This window comes from Bos javanicus, chromosome 26, assembly GCF_032452875.1.
Source record: "Bos javanicus breed banteng chromosome 26, ARS-OSU_banteng_1.0, whole genome shotgun sequence".
NCBI lineage: Eukaryota > Metazoa > Chordata > Mammalia > Artiodactyla > Bovidae > Bos > Bos javanicus.
In genome coordinates this window covers 44,891,380-44,904,067 of record NC_083893.1, presented here as the reverse complement: position 1 = coordinate 44,904,067, position 12,688 = coordinate 44,891,380, and the positions used below count along the sequence as shown (strand labels likewise).

General features: G+C 46.5%; 1 protein-coding gene across 1 annotated transcript in view; it reads left to right on the top strand.

Annotated features, from left to right (window-relative positions):
• ADAM12 (ADAM metallopeptidase domain 12) overlaps positions 1–12,688 on the top strand; it is a 397,161-nt gene that overhangs the window by 360,192 nt on the left and 24,281 nt on the right. Inside the window, exons 19-21 of the mRNA XM_061404001.1 lie at positions 2,838–2,973; positions 3,572–3,680; positions 5,939–6,118. Of these exons, the coding sequence (XP_061259985.1) occupies positions 2,838–2,973; positions 3,572–3,680; positions 5,939–6,118 (425 nt within the window). The remainder of the gene's footprint in view (positions 1–2,837; positions 2,974–3,571; positions 3,681–5,938; positions 6,119–12,688) is intronic.

The window sequence follows — 12,688 nt, the reverse complement described above, 5'->3', positions numbered from 1 at the left end:
TCTCCTAGCTCAGGGCCGTCTTCTCTGAGAGATTGGCAGCCAGTGAGGAGGCAAGCCAGGGTGACACCCCCTTTGAAGTGGAAGCAGCGAGTCCAGTGGTGCAGAGAGCCCACCATGAGCCCTGCTGGGGAGTCAGGGGCAGGGTGGGCAGGAACTGCCCAAATACACTTGTGTTGCCACCTTAGCGCCCACCTGAGCCCCCGGGGCACTCAGTCAGTGGCTGACGGAGGAAGTTGTATGTCCTGCAGTGATGGGTGGGGTTGAATCTGTGGCTTGGCCGGTGTTTCCATGACAACAGACACAACACTGCTCTGCAGGGCCAGGTAGGAGAGCCCCTCCAAGCAGGCACATCTAGAGAAGGCAGTGTCGTGTTGTGAGGAAGGGAAGGGAACTTCTGGTCATCCCTGTACTGAAAGGTGGGACGAGTCTCAATGCTGCTTCCAAGGGCGCCCAGGGTCCTGCCCTCTCAGCCTGGCCCCGCAGCAGGTAGTCAAAGGGCCTCCAGGTCTCGTCTCTTAGCGCATGTCCATCCCAGGGGATAATAAGCTGGGTCTGGCCCAGCCTCCCTCTTCCTCACTGCCATCTATGCCTTGATGGCTGGCCTCTCAGCTGCAACTTAATTTTCAAATTGGCCATTAAGAGTTCAAAAACATCAGGGTTTTCGTTTTTAATGCATCAGAAACCCTGCCACATCAGAATGTGAATGTTCCATCCACATTCAAGTGAGCCAGATGTTCAAGGAATTGGAGAGGATGGTGGGAGACAGGCCGCATGCTCTGAGTGTCTTTTTAGTGTGGGCCCCAGTGGGTCTCAGGGTTGGGAGCTGCCAAAACATGGCAAACCCACGGAGTCACTAACTCTTCATTGTACCGGGTAAGAATATTGTTTAAATGAAAATAACTGAAGAGCCAAACTCATCCACTGTTGCCATCATTTCATAAAATAGGTTTAGTTTCTTCCCCCCAAAACACCTACAAAAGAGGGGCCTTGAGAAGCCGGCCAAGGGTTACACAGGGAAGGTTACACACCACGGGTCTTACTCTTCAATGCAGCCACCCACGTGACCGGGGCTCAGAAGTCCCTGAAGCTAGTATCTCTCCAGCATCTGCCAGGCGCCAGCTGCTCCTGTCAGTGTTTAATAACTGATCAGTTGAAGACGTAGGGATTTGATTTGAGGAAACTAGAAACTATACTCCAATACTTTGGCCACCTGACGCGAAGAGCTGACTCATTGGAAAAGACCCTCATGCTGGGAAAGATTGAAGGCAGGAGGAGAAGGGGACGACAGAGGATGAGACGGTTGGAGGGCATCACCAACTCGATAGACATGAGTTTGAGCAAGCTCTGGGAGATGGTGAAGGACAGGGAAGCCTTTTTAATGAGCTGTGTTAAGACATAATAGGACCTTAAGCAGAGGCCCCTAGACTGCCGGCTCAGTCTCAAAAGAGGTGCGTGTTAGCCGGGAAACCAGAGCAAGGCTTTTCCAGTAACACTGAACAAGTGAATCAAGACAGTCTTATATTGATTGTCTTCCTTAGACACATCCTTGGTAGGACCTGTCAGTTGAAGACAAAGTCCAGAACCAGGGTGTGAAGTCTTTCTCCCCTGGGGTGGGAGCGGCTTCTCTGGTTCCCAACCAGCCAAACATCCCGGTCAGAGGTAGGACAGCCTGGGTGACAGAAGCTGCCACCACGGCCATCAGCAGCAGCCCAGAAGGACTGTGGGGCACCTACCAAGTGACACAGACCCTGGCAGCCGGTGGGAGAACAGACCGGTGAACTGAGATCTGCACTCCCAAGGAACCCACAGCCCTGGTGAACCCCCAACTCCTGGCACCCAGAGCCCTCCACAGACAGCCCTTGGCCACAGCTGCAGTCAAACCAACTCGATAGCTCGATTTTCCCTTCCTTTCTGCATCCTTGAGGAATCTTAGAGTCTTTGTACTAAACAAAATAGAATCAAGTCACAGAAAAGGGGATCCTTCCTTCAAGAAGGTAAACAGCATCCTCCCAGAGATGGGGGTTTGCCCCCCACAGGCTGTGTTTTAAATCCCTAACACAACAAAACAAAATCCAAGGGTGTTTCATTTAAACAGAGTTTTCTTTTTCACCTTCCAATTTGACGGTAGCCAGAAGTAAGATCTTGGTCTAAAAAAATTGACAAAACAAAAGTAAAACAGATTCCAACCCCCAAGAATGAGAGAAGGAAAGAGACTGAAGGAGTGTCACTGGGGCTGGGAAGACTTCAATTTGGGGGCCACTGGTGGATCTAATGGTTAAAAAAAAAAAAAAAATCCGACTGCAATGCAGGAGACCCAGATTTGATCCCTAGGTTGGGAACATCCCCTGGAGAAGGAAATGGTTACCCACTCCAGTATTCATGCCTGGAGAATTCCATGGACAGAGGAGCCTGGCGGGCTACAGTCCCTTGGGGTCGCAAGAGTCAGACACGACTGAGCAACTAGCACTTTGACTTCACTTCACTTTGGTTCTGATGGGATGCCAGTGACAGCTCCCTGTTACTTTCTCTGACCACCGTTCCCCTGCCGTTGGCACGCTCGGGGGGCCCATGTGGCCAGACCTGTGGTCCCAACTGCCAGGTTATATTCCCCTTTAGCAAGTTCCAGATTTGTCAGCAATGAATGATGGCGAGGCAGATTGTACCTCAAGCACGACCTTTGAAGTAAAGCTAATTTATCCTTACACCATTCAAGGATTTACTCACTGCATTTCTGGTCTTTCCTTCCAAGTTCATTTTGCCGTAAATGTCACAATTTCATACTCCCCATATTTCACTGTAACTGCCTCGTTCTCTGAGTCAAACGTGCTTTGTTTCAGATAACCAGGGTTTAACGATAGGAATTCTGGTCACCATCCTCTGTCTTCTTGCTGCTGGATGTGTGGTTTACCTCAAAAGGAAGACGTTGATACGACTGCTGTTTACAGATAAAAAAAACACCATCGAAAAGCTAAGGTACCCTGGGTCGGGGTCATTTTTCAAGAAATGGCATTTGAAAGAAGGCGACCAACTGCTTATCATTGTGTTTCCTAAGCAAAGAAGGGGTCAGATTTTCTGTTGGTCTGGTGTTTTAACGTTTCTGCCAGACTGGCTGCCCGCTTCGCTTTCTCCTCAAACTATTCGCTGCTTATTACATAAATAAGCAGGGTGTTGATGAATTCCACTGCTGTGTTTTTCCCCACCCTAACCTTGGTAATTTTCATAAGACATGGGATATTAAAACATCTTTATCAGCTGGGGTAGCTTTTGATCCAAATATATTCCAAGATGTTGCTAAAATGCCAGCTTTATGCAAAAAGTCTCCCAGGTGTCACAAAGTCGTGTTCCTATGCATTGCAAGAACTTTAGTTTAACAGAATAATGGCTCTGGGGGAAAGAACTCAGTATTTATATTTTAGTCCTGTAAGAGATTAAACCTTTTCTCTTGCATGGTTAACACACTGAGTTAAAAGAAGTGAGCTGTGTTTTGAGCGTTTCTGTGAAAAACGGGGAAAGCGGAGCTGGGCAGAGGGTGCGGCACCCCCCACGGAGCGTGTCTGGGGTTGACTTGCAGGTGCGTGCGCCCTCCCCGGCCCCCCAGGGGCTCCCAGCCCGGCCAGGCCCACCTCACCCACCTCAGCAAAGGCCCGACGAGGAAGCCGCCACCTTCCAGCACACCTAAGGTGAGTTTCCAACAGACGAGAGGTGAGTGAGTGAGCCGTGAGGACGCGGGTGTTTCAACAAGAGATTGAGCGGGACTCGACCCAGAGACTCTTCCTGAAAAGCGCTGGGTCAGCCCGCTCTGGATGACAGAGGCTCCCCGAGGTGACGGCTGGGGCTGGGAGAGGCTCAGGGTGCCGGATTCCACTGAGCCCACATCCCGGGAGGGACGTGGTCTTGGTCACCACCCTGCCTTCACCCAGGCGGCCGGACTCCATGGGGCAGGAGAGGGGACTGGGCCTGCCCTCAGGCCGGGTCCTGACGCTGGACCCCTGCTGTGGTGCGAGGGTGCCATGGACTGGGGAGGGGGGCTTCTGTGGCTCCCTGCTACTCCCAGGGTATTTCTAAGGGTCACAGTGAGGGTATGTCAAAGGGTCACACTGAGGGTATGTCTAAGGGTCACGCTGAGGATATGTCTAAGGGTCACACTGAGGGTACGTGTAAGGGTCACACCGAGGGTACGTCTAAGGGTCACACTGAGGGTACTTCTAAGAGTTACTCCCAGGATATCTCTAATAGTCACAATGAGGGTATTTCTAAGAGCTACTCCCAAGGTATTTCTAAGCATTACCCTGAGCCCTTGGTTGGGCCCATTTTGCTCCAACCACGAACTGTGGAAGCTCTGTCCAGCCCACAGCTTCAGAGAGCTGGATCCTTAAAGGGCCTCCCACTCCCTGCTGTCTCTTAACTTTCCTACTGCCCTGGTGAATGCTGACTAGCGTTCACTCTGACATTTTGTTTCCCCACCAAGTGTTTCTGATATATCTACAAGAATTCCTGAGTATTGAACTCATTCAACAAGAGTCCAGATTGTAGCAGGAAAGTGTTTGTGTCAATAAATGACAAATGATTTTTCAAACCATTATCAGGCATTCAGTAGGCAAAAAAAAAAAGAAAAGAAAATCTATTTTATCTCCCTCAATCGAAAAAGTATAGAGTTGGGTTCCAAAGAGAAGCCATTCCTAGTAAGCATTGCCACTTTCCACACCCAACCACGGACGTGAGGGGAAAACAGCTTTATTTGTGAGAGTCAAAGATGCAGCTTTATTTTGAAGGACCAGAAACCAGAAATGACCCAAATACCCATCAGCAGGTAGAAGGGTAAGCACATTCTGTGATATTTACACAGTGGGGTGCCATTCAGAATAAGACAAAATGAACTATTGATACACAGGATATCTTGGGTACATCTCAAAATAATCATGCCGAGTGAAAGAAGCCAGACCAAACCAATGATGCCATTTTTATAAAATTCTAGAAAATGCAAACCAATTTATAATGACCAAAGTTGTATCAGTAGCTGCTGGGAAAAGGAGAGGGAAGGACTTCACAAGTCAAAGCTCTAGTGAAAATGAGACATAGCTGACGACGGCGATGGGTATGTTCATTGTTTCTCTTGTGATGGTTTCATGGGTGTGAACCTCTATCAGAATTTACCAAATGTACATTTTAAATATTGACTGAAACTAACAGTCAATTAAACCTCAGTAAAGCTGTTTTTAGAGGGAAAGGAATAAAAGAGGTAGGCAGGGAGGGGCAGGGTGTGTGAGGCTCACGCTGCTTCCAATCTCATCTGTCACTAAAAACAAGGCCATGTGGGCAGTGTTCCTCTGGACCCAGCCCCAGCCTCCACCCTTGGATTCCAGAATCCCCCATGCTCCTCCTTCCTTGGTTCTCATCGAGCCTTGTGTACATTGAACTGCATCTCATTTTCACAAGTCCTTCGGAATTTCCTGAATTTCTGGTTTGTGTCTTTACACGTGGCGGCACTTGCTGAGGTGCCTTGCACCTACCTGCTAATTAATTAATCCAATTTTTAAAAATTCAAACAGAAATTGATCCCAGAGCTAAATGGGAAAGAAATTAAAAAGAAAAAGCGGGGGTGGGGGGGGCGGATATAGGTATATGTATAGCTGGTTCACCTTGCTGTACAGTAGAAACGAACACAACATTGAAAAGCGACTATACTCAAGAAAGATATTAAAACCTAAGAAAAAAGTCAATCCCCATGGGTTCAGATTTGGGGGTGGAGAAGGGTGCTTCTGTTAGAATTCTGACATTTACATAAATGATAATAGATTCCCTTTCCTGTAACTCCTTGATTTCTCGCCCTTCCTCGAGCCCCTTCCCTGCCGCAGCTTTAGCAGAGGCGTTAGCACTGCGTGTCCTCCAGGGATACCCAGTAATGATCACATCGTGGCTCTTTGCTCTGACCCCGCAGGACAACACCCGGAGAGTGCCGCCATGTCAGCACGTGGACATCAGCAGACCCCTCAAAGCCCCCGACGCCCCTTGGCCGAGTTCCCCGCAGCGAGGGCTCCCACCCCTGCACCAGGCTCCTCGTGTGCCCTGCGTCCCCGCCAGACCCCTGCCGGCCAACCCTGCACTCAGGCAGGCCCAGGTACGCCCGCAGCTCTTAACCTGATGGAGGTGCTTGGAATCCGGACCCCGCTACTTGCCAGCATCTGAACTTGGACAAGTTGCTTAAGTTCTCGGCGCCTATATAAAACAGTTAATTCAGCTCCTGAGATGGGGAAATGAGACCATCCACGGAAAGCATTTAGTACAGTGTTGGGTGCATAGCTGTGGTGCAGTATAGTTTAGCTATTCTGAGGGATATTTTTTAGTTTATTTTTGGTTGTACTAGGTCTTCGTTGCTACACGTGGGCTTTCTCTATTTGCAGTGTGCGGGCTTCTCGCTGTGATGGCTTCTCTTATTGCAGAGCATGGGCCCCAGGGCATGGGCTCAGTAGTTGTAACCACAGGCTTAGTTGCTCTAAGGCATGCGGAATCTTCTCAGACCAGGGATCACACCTTTGTCCCCTGCGTCGGCAGGCGGATTCTTAACCACTGGACTGCCGGGAACGACCTCTTAGGAATATTTTTATCTCTTCTATTCAGAATAGTGAGGGTGCCCATTCAGCTTGTCATCTATACCAACAGTCTCCAAGCTTTTTGACACCAGGGTCTGGTTTCATGGAAGACAGCTTTTCCATGGCTGAGGGGTGGGGAGGACGGTTTCCAAATGATTCAAGCTCATTACACTTATTGTGCACTTTATTTCTATTATTATCATATCACCTTCACCTCAGATCATCAGGCATTAGATCCCAGAGGCTGGGGACCCTTGATCTATGTACTACGACATTTTGGAGAGTGACAGGTGGCACTGTGAATAATTTGGCTTGGCCAATAAAACAGATATTTACAATAAATACAATAAGATACCTGATACTTTGGCCCCCTGATGCACAGAGCTGACTCATTGGGAGATAGGAATGGTAATGGGCATCCTTTCTTAACATTTTCCACCTTCAAAAATTATTTACAAAAATCTCTACCACTGATTTAGTTTCTGTACAGCAGTTACAAGAGTGTATAACACACTTTATGTGTACGATCTCATTTTTATGCCGTTGGAAGTAACGGTTTCTGTTTGTATGACAAGAAACTTGAGGTGGGGACAAAAGTAAAAACCGAATGCAAAGTACAAAGATATAATCACTGGTAAGGAAAATGGTATAACCATTTTAAGCCTCTGAATATATATAAATATTTTTCAAGACTAACCTGCACTTATGTTCCCGTACTAGTACAGAGCGTCTGTCTCACTGTGACTTTGCTGGTATTAAGTATTAATATTTCAAAGCTTTGCCCATTTGATACATAAAATAGCTTTTTACATCTAGTAGTTCTATAGATTACTGAAAGGGATGCTGAAGTTTCCAGCTGTACACGCGTCTCTTTTCAGCCATCAGTTTTTACTTCATGTGTTTTGAAGCTCTGTTGTTTGTGGTACAAAACAATCTGGACTGCAGTGTCTTCTTGAGGAATTGATCCTTTCATCATTATGTAACATCCTTCATTTTGGGCTTCCCTGGTAGCGCAGGAGATGCAGGAGACCTGGGTTCAATCCTTGAATTAGGAAGATCCCCTGGAGAAGGGCATGGCAGCCCACTCCAGTATTCTTGCCTGGAGAATCCCATGCACAGAGGAGCCTGGCGGGCTACAGTCCGTGGGGTCGCAAAAGAGTTGGACGTGACCTAGCAGCTAAACAACAACAACAGATGTCCTTCTTTGGCTCTGGTGACTTTGTCCTAAAATCTGTTTTATCTTACATTAATACATTCGCTCAGTTTTTTGTTTTTTTTTTTGACTGGGGTTTGCAAGGAATGTGTCTTTCCATCTTTTTACTTTTACTTATGTCATTTCACTTGAAATGAGTTTCCGAGAAACAGCATATAGTTGAGGCATGTATTTTTCATCCGTTCTGTCACTGGCTTTTCACTGGTGTATACAGACCATTTACTTTTAATATAAATTATTAATAGAGTTGAAGCCTATCTTTTTAATGTTTTTATCATGCTCCTCTTTCCTGACTTCCTGTGGGCTTGTTAAACGTTTTTCACTACTCCATATTGATTCATCTATAGTGTTTATTAAATATGTCTGTCTGTACTTTTTTGTCTGGCTGCCTTAGGGCAGAGTTTCTCAGCCTCAGCATCGTTGACATTTTGGGCTGGATGACTCTGTGTTGCATCAGACTGTCCCGTGTATCATAGAATGTTTAGCAGCATCTCAGTTTCTACCAACTGTAGATGGCAGTAGTGTGTGTAATCATGCCTCTAAACATGGCCAGATGTCTCCTAGGAGACACAATCACCCCTAACTGAAAACTGCTGCTCTAAAGATTACATTGTATGTACATAATGTATCACAGTCTACTAGTATCAATATTTTATCACTTCAAGTGGAAGGTAGAGCTTCACCATCTTTTCTGCCCCTTTATTCCTCTCCCTCTGTGATGTGGATGCCTTCAGTGTTACCTTAATGTAGTGAGACCTCTTTAGATGTCATTTTTGCTTTTAACCACCAAGCATCGTTTTTTAAACTTAAGGAGAATGGTTTACAGGACCTACTCATACCATCCCTCCTCCTGTTCTTTCTTCACTTCTGATGCCCCAGGTTTCTTTCTGTTATCATTTCCTTCCTATCTGAAAAGACTTTCCATTAAAGCAGGTCTGCTGGTGAAAAATTCTTAGTTTTCCTTCCTCTGGACATGTCTGTTTCGCTTTCATTACTGAAAAATATTTTCCATGGATATAGAATTCTGGGTTGACTGTTTTCTTCTTTCAAGATGTGCAAAATGTTGCCCTGCTTCCTTCTGGTCTTTGTGGTGATAAGAAATCCACTGGGAAGTTCCATCCACAGGCTTTGTTCCAGGGAAGAGATGAGGCCTGTTACTGTAGGGAGGGATGGGTAACAGGGCTGGGCCATGTCCAGGATGTGGTACCCAGTGGGGACAGCAGGGCATGGCTTTTTTCTAGTCTTGCCTGGAGGCAGAATTAGGTCAGGTATGGCCACAATGTATCTCTTACTGGCTCATGCTGCTCCTGTTCTTTTAGCTAAAGATAGGCTCTCCTCGGGCCTTTTTTTTTATATTTTCTTTTTTTCAGTCTGATGCTATTGGCATTTTCAGATTAGGAGGGGGGCACCTCCCCAGAGCCCAGGCCAAGATATAAAGAAGGGGGAAACAGAAAAAAACAAGGACTCGCTACTGGGCAGTTCCTCGAGTTCTGAGGTCCCTGTTGTTTAGTCACTAAGTTGTGTCTGACTGTAGCCCACCAGGCTCCTCTGTCCATGGGATTCTCCAGGCAAGAATATTGGAGTGGGTTGCCATGCTCCTGCTCCAGGAGATCTTCCAGACCCAGGGATCAAACCTGCGTCTCCTGTGTCTCCTGCATTGGCAGGCAGCTTCTTTATCACTGAGCCACCTAGGAAGCCCTCTGAGATCCCTAGCCAGTCCATTTACTTTTCTCCATCTTTCAGAGTGTCTGTCGGTTGCTTTATGGACTTTCTCCAGACTTTTATGTTGTAATTTGCAGGAGGAATAGGGTGAAATGTGCTTATTTCATCTCACCCAGACCTCATTTCTCTCTGCATTTCTTTGACTGCTGGTACACTTGAACTGCTTTTTGTGTATCTATTAACAAAGTGTGCTGGTAAATTGACTGTCAAAAAAAAAAAAAAAAGCCTTGATTTGTAGGTGATTTCTCTGCTGTAAAAACTCCACCATGATCAATTTCAGGTTATTGAGGTGATGTCTCTGAATCAAGAGCAGAGAATCAGCCGGTGTGTGCTGGTAGCAGCTGGCTCCAGCACACAGCTGCTATTATTTGTTCTGTGAGTTGTCTGTTCCCATGCTTTGCCTATCTTTCTCTGTTTGAGAGTTTTTCTTCCTTATTCGTTCGAGTTCATTCTCTTAACAGGTTAAGAATCCTTACCCATTTCCAGTAATTTACTGTAGAAATCTCCCTCATTTGCCTTTCAGTTTTATTTACGCTGGGCTTTTTTTTTTTTTTTTGTATAAAAATTCCAGTTTTGAGTATTTATTAATCCTTGGTGAATCCTCCTATTCCTTTTGTGCTTATAAAGTCTTCTCCCATTTCAATCAAGACCCACCTGTAACTTCTTGTTTTGTTGCCCGTTGATGGTACTTTTACATTCATTTTGTGAACCTGTCTTGGATTTACATTAGTGGAAGGGATGAGTACTTTCTAAATTTCTCTGGGCATACGGATTTTTTCAAGAATCTGTTGAAGGCTATGAACCCTTGAGAATGTACCCATACACAATACTTCATACACAAATTTCAGTAATTCATAGAGCCCATCAGCCTCTTCTCCATGGATTCTCTTGTCCTGGGGCTTTTCATGCCCCCCTTTAAGTAGCTCACCTGTGTACCATGTGACACTGGGACTCTCATAATGAGAAAGGATATTTTTACTTGCTGGTATCTTTTTTTCCTACCAGCAGTGACTGCCCACAGAAGTGATGACGCCTTCAAGATTTCCTTTAAAGCAGGCCTCAAAAAAGGCCTTCATTCTGTTTTATGAAACTAAGGAAATGTTACCCTTTAAACATTAGTAACTGAAAAATCCACATTTCTCACTCCAGGCTGGGGTCTGTCTGGAGCTTTTCCGAGACATATGATCTGGATTAGGCTCGCACTTCTCATCACACCGAGGGGACCGGCATTAATCCCATGCAGGTGCGGTGCCTCTTGGAGGTGGTTCTTGTTTGGCGGCACAGATCGAACCCACTGACCCTTGGTGCTTTAGTATTACCTGTGCCCTGTCCCCCAGGACGCGACAGACACACGTTCGGTGGCTAGCCCTGCCTCATCCATCCAGGCTTACCATCTACACTTTCCAGAAGGTGTTTTTCATAAACACCATGATAGTGGTTGACCTCACATCCAAAGGGTGAGTTAGTTCTTTACAGAAAATGCTTGATCTTGCCATTAAGTGTTCTGTGTGATCTTTACAAATCAAGGACAGTTGAATCAACTCTCTTCTCTTGTCCACAGACGGGCCTTTCAGGGATACCATTTCCTTCTCAGGGAAATGAGCCTTGCAACTCAAGCTTCTCAAACTAACTCCTCAGCCTTGGTCGAGGAAGGGAACTTTCATTTCCCTTTCATCCTGTCAGCTCTTTGAGAGGAAAAGCATTCAGTATATTCATCTGGCTTTTAGCTGACTGCTGCCAACTTCTCCCGAAACACAGCCTGAGCATGAAAGGCAAAGTGTGGGCTTGAGAAAAGGCTGGAAAAATGATGGAAAAAAAAAGAAGTCACACACAGGGGTGTGTGGTCACGTACAACTGTATGCAGGCAGGGAGCCTGGTAGAATACCATTGTTCTGCCTGGCACAGTCCTGGCCCCGCTCTGCCTGGCATGTTATATTCACAAGTCACCAGGAACAGGCATGTCAGTGAGGACACCAGACAAACCAGCCCACTGCCAGCTCAGGGACCACTGCAGAGGCCCCAGGGACAGCACTGCATAGCGAGTTCATCTCAGACTCTGGAAGAGAAAAAGGAGGAAAGAAAAACAGGGCAGCTTCCAGGAGTGGCGACCAAAGGACCCCAAAGGGTTTGGGGCGGCTTTCTGATGATGTTGCAGCCACGCATTCTGGGAAACAAACTCACTCAGAAGGACAATGCAGATAGTGGGATGCAGTTTATTACACCAGTGGACCCAAGGCAGAGTCTCCTCTTAGCCAAGGACCCCAACCAGTTTTTGTGAAAATCTTATATACCCTAAGTGTATGTGCCCAAACCCACCTCCCCAAATTCCTAAAACTAGTCTGAACAAAGGAAAAGAAAGATACAATCAAAGTTAACCTGTGATTCATATGCCTTAAGCCTAGGTAGTTGCTGCTGCTAAGTCGCTTCAGTCGTGTCCGACTCTGTGCGACCCCATAGACGGCAGCCCACAAGGCTCCCCCATCCCTGGGATTCTCCAGGCAAGAACACAGTGGACAATTATCAATAGGCCTGTGGTCATACCCCAATAAGCATAATAGAATTTACGATTCTATTCAGTTACACAGATAATAGGGTATTCTTTTAGGGATGGAGAGTCTAGGTACAAGCCCTGGGGCTCTTCCATCTGGGGGCCTGGTTTTCCAGTTGGTATGTCGTTTCCATAGATACTAGGCAAAGAGCTCAGAGTCCACAGTCCGGCCCAAGATGGAGTCCTGCTTTCAAATGGAGCCTGTTCTGTTTCCTCCTTCAATGATGGTTAATCTTAAGATATTTTAGGTGGTTTTTTCCTCTGGATTACAAAAGTGTTCAAAAACATACAACTTTGCACCCCAGAAAAATCCATTTTACCGTACGATCGTGTTAAAGTAATATATATTAAAGAGGACAATGTGTCCAAGCATGTGTCCTGGAAGTGTGTCTTCGGACAGCAGGCTTGAGCTCTGACACCCAGGCAGGGGGAGAGACTGCGTCCGGGAGCTCACGGCTTTGTAGCATGAAAGGATTCCTTGCCCTGACCCCAGACATCATCTGTAAAGTCAACTGACTTGACTTCTATGAGGGAAGGGGGCCCTGAGAGGCCCCGGGTGAGCCAGAGACTCCAGGAGAAGTAATATCTGACATAGAGTTTTATGCTTTCCTTTTC